Below are 8620 nucleotides of genomic sequence, written 5' to 3'. Positions count from 1 at the left end.
AGTCCATCGAAACTATACGGTTTTGACGAACGTATAGACGGCATAAACCGTGTGTCACTACACATATCTGAGAATGTGTGTGTGTGTGTGTGTGTGTGTGTGTGTGTGTGTGTGTGTGTGTGTGTGTGTGTGTGTGTGTGTGTGTGTGTGTGTGTGTGTGTGTGTGTGTGTGTGTGTGTGTGTGTGTGTGTGTGTGTGTGTGTGTGATTGTGTGCGTGTGTGTATGTTTGTCAGTGCGTGCATGTGTTTCATATACAGTGTGTATAGATACACGTGAGAGTGTGTGCGTTTCTGTGTGTGTGTGTGTGTGTGTGTGTGTGTGTGTGTGTGTGTGTGTGTGTGTGTGTGTGTGTGTGTGTGTGTGTGTGTGTGTGTGTGTGTGTGTGTGTGCGTGGCGCGCGCACCTGCGCGCGCCATGCTTACGTGCGTGCATGTGTTTTCTGGTGTTATTCGAGTCTGTAGCCCAGCTCCATATGAGGACGGCTATGTAAATGGGGCATTATGCTGTGCAGGCCTGCAAATAATTTCCTGTGGACTGACTATTTATCAGATCCGCTTGAGGTTAAGTCTCGATGCTCTTCACACAGACCTGGCGCGTGTGTTGTGCGACTGCGTAGCCCGGAGGGGAAAACTACAAAGTCCAAAAGAAAAGATATGCCGAATTGGTTGTTACGCTGTCTTTGCTTTTTATTGGTTGGAAAGGATTTACTTAATAAATAATCAATGCTTGTTTATCGAATTTGACCAAACAAAACATGTGATGTGCGCCTGCGTGTGATGTCGAGGCGGGTGTTTCTCTGCGTCTACGCGGGTGTTTCTCTGCATACGCGCGTGTTTCTTTGCGTCTACAGGGGGGTTTCTCTGTGCCTACGCGGGTGTTGCTCTGTGTCAAGAAACAACGGGTGTGTCTGACTTAATCGTGACTCACAACAACAAACCATACCTTCTGAAACGCTGACCTGAGCTTGCTGGGTGGTTCCACGACTGGCAAGGCTAACTAAAAACGGCAAACATGCTAGAACAACAGGAAGATAATTCAGGTTTGATTGGTCGCATGTGTTCTTCATAAACCACAAAGTTTCCCTCTGCCTCCAGCGTGTCTCCCTGCCTGCAAACACGGACGCCATGTTGTTCCCGTCCACGCTCCCCGTCGTTACGCTGACACACGGAGCAAGTGACGCGCTGGAGGAGCTTTTCCCCTCTTTAAATTGTTGATACCTAATCACACAGTGCAAAATACTAATTCATATGACTTTCATATGATCTAATTTAGAGATGCAGGATTAATATCGAATAAATCCCACGATCACATCTTGTTAAATATTGTTACCTGTGCAATAATGGAGTAGATTTATTTATCGGTCTATTACATGTGACAGTGCAAGCATAAAAACAGCATGATAATACACTCTCCATATAGCGGAGGCCTGCCGGACACGCACGCACGCACACACACACACACACACACACACACACACACACACACACACACACACACACACACACACACACACACACACACACACACACACACACACACGCACACACACACACACACACACACACACACACACACACAAAGGAAGTGGCAATGGGACATGTTGAGGAAGTTAACTATTAATTATGTATTTATTTATTTACATGTCATTATTACGTATTTATTCAATTGTAATCATTTATTTGTTTATTGAAAAACTAGCAAGCCTGCATCACAACTAGTAAAGTATGTCTATGTTTACATTTCGGCCTAACGTGCAATCTTCAAGATGTAGCCTAGACTAGATAGCAATCATTAAAATAAAACTTCATGATATATTTCACGGTAAGGAATTAGGCTACTTAAAAGTCGGGAAAGACAACAACTTTGGAAAAAAAAAGTGATCTGGAGAAGTTTTCCCACCACGGAATAATCACAGGGCCTTGGAGAGCTCTGAGTTCTTCACTCCTCGCCGGGAAATATTATGAAAGTGCCGCAAACTCTCCCAAATGTCAAAACAAGTATTAAAGTAAAGAATCAGCCACGTCGACCACACGTCTTTCACTGTGCAGCAGGCCTACAATCCATCAGACCTATCAAATGCCTTTATTTACTCCTATTGACCACATCTCTATCCAGACGAACTGCAAATGAGGGGTAGGACACATTACAGCTTTTGAAACAAGACAAAATGTTTGGAGAAAATATGGCCAGAAATATTGTCGAATAGGCGTAGGGGGTTAAACTATCAAGTGAATAACTAAGGTGCTACACAATTAGGCCTGCACATTATTACAATAAAACAGTCTCCATAAACTTAGCCTATTCTTGATCATACTGAAAAGTAATTTTAAATCAAGGTTATAATTAAACGGTTATGCCTGCTGTGCTGTAAATATGTTGTGAATGATAAATAATAACTTTATTTGTAGGTTATTTTTAGGCTATTGTTATCATAGTTATCATTGTAATAAAATAAAAAAATAAAAAAATGATAATAAAAAAATAATGCAATTATTATTATTGTAATAATAATAATAATGTTAATGATTATAATAATTATAATTATTATTATTTGATGGATAAATAATGTGGCTAACTTCCTCAAAGTTAAGGCCTACATAAGGAGCCGGAGAACAAGTCAATTCCTCCGTCGTTCTGCCCCCGTGTGGTGAAGAAACACTCGAGCCTGCTGGAGAAAAAACTAAGAAGCAGCCCTCGCCATGTGTCAATTATTTTTATTCTTAGACAGCCATATTCCCCACACACTCACACGAGTCAGGCGATGGGCCAATTCAGCCCAGTTTGGGTGAACTAAATCCGATTCTTATGAGAGAAGATAATGTAAGGCAAAAATATGAATAATATATAAAATACAATGAAAGCCAAAAAGAGAAACCCACGATTAATTACAAAGTTTATCATTATTAAGTACCAGCCTACATTATTATTCGTAGGCCTATAACATTTCTGTATCATTACATGTGGCCATTGGATGCTGATGTGGGTTAGGTAAAAAAAGTAAACAGCATATTATTTTGTATTCACGTTCTATTTCCATACATTCCTCAAAATTTTGTAATTTCTTCGCACACCCACTGCACATCTCCAGAGGCAGGGTGCCAAGCCAAACAGGGTGTCACGCTCTAGTTTATGGGCGCGCAGCCTCAGGAACACTTCAGGATCATTTCAACATGTGCCTCCATAAACAGCAGACAAATGGTCAACATTACCTCCCCCCAAGGTGCAAATACTTCCCTCCTCGTCTGCGCATGAGATGAAACTCATTAATTTCAGTGATTTATTCCACAAACACAAGCAGGAGAAGCTCAATCACAACCTAACCTAACGGACTGTCAATCAGTGAAGAACACAAAAAAGGCAGACACAGGTCGCAATTGTGAACTGAAGACACAGACGAGCAGCTGGGACAGAACAAGACTATAGTGTTGGTGCCTCTGTATTTATGAACCAGGCCCTGCGTACAGGCGTCGTTGTGGTTATGCAGGGGGGTAGATGTCTTCGTATGCAGGTGGAGGAGGAGAGCAGGTGGAGCTGTTGTCTTCGTCTTTCTCCTCCCCCTGCTGTCCATCCAGAACTCTGTAACAAGCGTTAGTAACATATGTACACGTTAGTATGTTACTATTAAAAAAAGATAGCGGCAATATTGCAGAAATATGAACTGTGTAGTCCTCTATGTCTGTTTAAATCGTTTCTTATTTTTTAATTCAACTGTGTTCCAGTGGGCCTATTCTTTGAGTCATCATAGTTTAGTAAACAGATCTGTTTACCCATGGAGCCTCAAATTTGATTAACTATTAACTTTGGCTGGATTATATGACCTACCCATCATTGTATCTTAGACGAGGTGCTCCTGTGTTCCACTCCAGAGTTTCTACTTCAGTTTTAAACTCTATCTTAATAACAAGCAGGGACGCGCTTCATTCAACTTCGTCTCTCGCATCGAATACTCTCAAGTATCCGACAAAACATTCAGCAGACGCAGAGGCAGTAAAACAAACTATGAAGCTCAGACGCTGTTCGCTCCCCAGAAACCTGAAGTAACATTGACATCGGAGCGTCTCCCCCCCCCGACACAAAACAGGGGTCGTTCTCCTCCAGCGCTCACCTGCTCCTCGCTGGTCTCGTTAGCGCACGGCCACGGCCGAGCGGGAAGCCGTCCTCTGAGGTGAAGGCGGCGTTCTCCACGGGGAACAGGTGGTGGAAGCAAGGCGGGGGTGGGCCCCTGTCGCCCACTGGGTGCAGCTGGCGGTGCCGGTAGAGCTGGTGGTGGTGCTGCTGCTGCTGCTGCGGCGGCGGCGGCGGGGCCAGGGAGTCGTACGGCGGGGGGCTGAACTGTGCCGCGCAGTGGAACACCACGGGGGGTTGGACGCCGTTGAACACAAAGGAGAGCTCCGCCGCTCCTCTGTGCTCCGCCGCCGCCTCCTCCTCCTCCGCCCTCTCTCCGGTGAGCCGGTGCGGCAGGCAGGGGAACATCCGGAAGCTGCACGTGCGGATCAGCATGAAGACCCCCCCGGCGGAGAGCATGATGGGCCCCAGGAGACTCTCCCACTCCAGGGGGTGGTCGCCCCCTCCCTCTCCAGGTCGCTCCAGACAGCCCGTGATGGTGAACACGGAGCCCATCAGACACAGGAATACCCCCAGCAGCAGAAAGACGCCCCTCGTCTTCTCGCCAACCAGCCCGGTGTGCGGACAGCCCGTCAAGGTGGTAGGGCCGGTCTCCATTACCCCCTCACCCACCCACCCCCCTTCCCCCAAGGCCGCCAGAGTCCTGCGAACCCCCAGAAGCCCCTTGGGTCTTCGCGGGATGAGGTGCACTTGCTAGATTGCTGCTGCTGCTGTGTGTGTGTGTGTGTGTGTGTGTGTGTGTGTGTGTGTGTGTGTGTGTGTGTGTGTGTGTGTGTGTGTGTGTGTGTGTGTGTGTGTGTGTGTGTGTGTGTGTGTGTGTGTCTGAGAAAGTGAGTATAATGAAACAGAGCATGAATTCCTAACTGCTCAGGAAACTAACTGCTACTCTGTGTCTGTCCGTCGGTCGGTCTGGTCGGTCTGTCTGACGGTCGGTCGGTCGCACAAAGTGACAACGCAGAATGTCCTGATGGCGTGTTTTTATAAGTTAGACTCTAACTGAAGTGCCAGGTTATAGGTTAACTCATTCAGCCATTGAACTGCTTGAGGTTTGTTGAGAACTCATGCCGACATGGGAATCAACATTCAGTGTCACGGTCAACCGTAGACGTAGACGTTTGTTGTACTATTGATGTCATTGTTTATTCTGTTGCTGGGTTTGAAGTGACATTGCAACACAAGGATAAGAATGCAGCATCACGATAGCACAGCACAGCTCACTTATCAAAGTCACACACTGGATCCTATGAACGACATCGATAAAATGCTATGAAAACATCACTTTGAGACGGTGCCGAGGGGAACTCGAGGGGCGTGCTGAAAGAGAAACGGGCCCGGGAACACTTGTCTGCTCACACGGACCAAGGGGTCTGTGTGGATCCAAACATGTCAGACATGGCTTCACACGGACACCCACGTGGCCAGCCACAGTGCGGTATGCATAAGTTATAACCTATGACTTACATAAGTTATAACCCACCGCCGCGTGCTGCGCTGAGTGAACAATGCATAGCAGGAGCAGGGAGAGCTGCAGCGGATCACGCTATAACGTGCTCTGGACAGAGCCGCTGGCGCCGCGCAGCACGCAGGCCTGCAGACCGCTCTGATTGGCCGAGCCAGCAGGAAGTCAAATCAGGATGCAAATCAGGATATCGGTACCGTTCTATAATCTAAATGTGGTACAGTGAACTGCAAGAAACGAGTATGAGTATAGTATAGTAGGATAAGGAGCATAAATACCTACCTCATACTAGTAAATACCTAATAATTCTTACCGATAATGTGTATGATACCGTTTTAGGTTATTTCAATTCAATCACTCAAACCCATGCATAGAGCCACGTTGTTTTTATCAATAGTAGTCATAGTATTGTTTCCTTTATGTTGTAGTTCACACTAGATGACTAGTCGGTCATGTGTGGTCTCAATAATACCATTCAACTATAGTTTTCACCTTTGTCCCTCACATTTTTTTACACATTTTTCTTGAATCAGGTTACAGGGTGTTAGGTTAAGGATTCTATGTGTTTATATATCCTTTTATTACACATTCAGTCCCTATGGCTTCACAGGTCCACACACACACACACACACACACACACACACACACACACACACACACACACACACACACACACACACACACACACACACACACACACACACACACACACACACACACACACACACCACACACACAGACTGACAACCACAAAAGCACACACGGGCACACACAAACAGAGACACACACACACACACACACACACTCTCACAAACACACACACACACACACACACACACACACACACACACACACAAACACACACACACGCACACGCACACACACACACACACACACACACACACACACACACACACACACAACCGATATCCATAAATGTATGGCAGTAGAATACACTTCAATAATGTATATTCTATGTGTATTTATGAAGGTATATGTATCTGAGCATAGCAGACATAACATGGTAGTAGAACAAAAACAGAAATAAGTAAACATGGACAAATATGAGATAATTACTACTATTAGTAGTAATAGGACTAATAGTACTGCATGGCATATTTTTTTTACTAATACTGACGGATGCTTTGATCCATTCATAGCAATCTAGCAGCTTTAAAGTGATACTCGATATTACACAATTACGGTGAGAGTTATCTCAATATGTTAACGTTGTTTAGCCAACCATTCAAGATAGGATTATTGCCCTTTTTCCCCTATATATTCTTACTGGCCTTACTGAAATGAAAGGACGCCTTTTTTTCTTTCAAATGTCTTCCGTGTGTGTCAAGCACAAGGAGCAGGGCAGTCTGAGGTACAGCCAGCCATATAAAGAAACCTTTGATTATGAATTGTTCACTTCAAATGCAAACATGTTTTCAGTGGACTGTCATATCACCCTGCTGTTATCTCAGTGGAAAGTTGCCATTCTGTCCCTAAACGCACACCTAAAAATCACATGGGCCACAGGTCCACCAATAGAACATATTTTTTTATGGAAAGGAAAACAAAAGTTTGTTAATTATCAAACACACATCATTTGCCCATGACCTTTACCTCAGCACCATCTGCTTTCAAATTAAAATGCTTTAAATGAATTACCAAAGGGAATTCCATGAGTGAATAGATAGGATACTCTAGATATAATACTCTTACTATTGGTAATCCTTTAATCCTATTTAAGTAGATAGGTTTGATCTGTTTACCAAACAGATAGCTTATCATGATTATATCTTATCGTAATGATTCCCTCTGCATTTGCTTTTGATTCATGAAAGGTTAATTTAGAAGGTTCAAAAGTGTGTTTACAAGTGAAAAGACAGTGAATTAGTAAAAATGTTGCCTCAATTCTCATGACAAACTTTTGTTTAAAGGTTAATTATTAAAAAAAATACTATTTTGTAGCACTTATAAATAAGGGTACATTAATTAACCACTAATAAGCATTAGTCTATGCAGTAATAAGCATTATCATTGCATTAGCATAGGGGTAGGGTTAGTTGTAACACTCTAGGAATAGGGTGAGGCCTAGGTTATGGTCATTAAATAATCTAAAACTGATCGGAGAAGGGTGTCAGATTCATGTTAACTATTGACATTTTCACTTTTATCGATATTAAGTGCCTATTACAAATTAATAACGCCAATTATCTTTTGTTCATTTGAGATTTACTGATGTGAATTTTTAATGAGGGGGGGGGGATTGAGAGGAGAGGGGGCAATAAACACAATGATCGCAGACACACACACACACACACACACACACACACTGAAGCTCTCAGTGACAGATCGCCTGTGACGTGACTCTGTGATGGTGGCACGAAGGGGTCCGCTCCTGTTCCCGGGGCGGAGAGGCTGAGCACTAGTGAACGTGCACACTCATCATCACCCTCTCTGTATCCTCCCAGCACTGCATCTCAACACCTTCACTTAGAAAGAAGATCTACTTCCATCGTAACTCTTTAAGGTTAATGTTAAAGGGTTGCAATCTACTTTCCTTCACCTTAAAAGTGAAAATAACCTACCCTTAAAATGTAAAAAACAAATAATTGAACTCTGTATTTCAACAGTGGATTATCACCTCCACTTAAAACCTAAATTAAATTATTAAGTAAATCAAGTAACTCAAGTTATATCCTATAACAATATCTTAACACTTCCACTTAAACTGGAATCTAGTCATATCTTCATTTTATCTTATAAGGGATATCCTTTAACTGTCCCATGACCCTTTAATTGAACAATGGCATTGTCTCACTGTGTGTTTAGACTATCATAACCCTTTCACTCAAAATGGTATCTATAAAATGTCTCTGAACACTGAAACTGTGAAAACAACAACTACAACATCAATGTATGTAGGATAATGTATGTATCTGTTCTTTCAACTTCTACGACACCAAAGTACCACAGAGCAACTGTTTCATGGTATTGGCAGATGGTTTAGGCTTTCAACTTTCTGGCTTTGGGTGAAACGC

At 43.5% G+C, this 8620-nt stretch overlaps 1 protein-coding gene across 1 annotated transcript; it reads right to left on the bottom strand.

Annotated features, from left to right (window-relative positions):
- Window positions 1-2698: 2698 nt before the first annotated feature.
- Window positions 2699-4744, bottom strand: tmem174 (transmembrane protein 174). The gene is made up of 2 exons (XM_060050427.1): window positions 4107-4744; window positions 2699-3577 (listed from the first exon to the last, which is right to left on the bottom strand). The coding sequence occupies exons 1-2, from the start codon at window positions 4721-4723 to the stop codon at window positions 3478-3480; spliced, it is 717 nt and encodes a 238-aa protein (XP_059906410.1). The 5' UTR covers window positions 4724-4744; the 3' UTR covers window positions 2699-3477.
- Between the last annotated feature and the right edge of the window lie 3876 nt (window positions 4745-8620).

This window comes from Gadus macrocephalus, chromosome 4 (genome assembly GCF_031168955.1).
Source record: "Gadus macrocephalus chromosome 4, ASM3116895v1".
Lineage (NCBI taxonomy): Eukaryota > Metazoa > Chordata > Actinopteri > Gadiformes > Gadidae > Gadus > Gadus macrocephalus.
The sequence above is the reverse complement of the archived record's forward strand: the minus strand, read 5'-3'. Positions and strand labels throughout refer to the sequence as shown.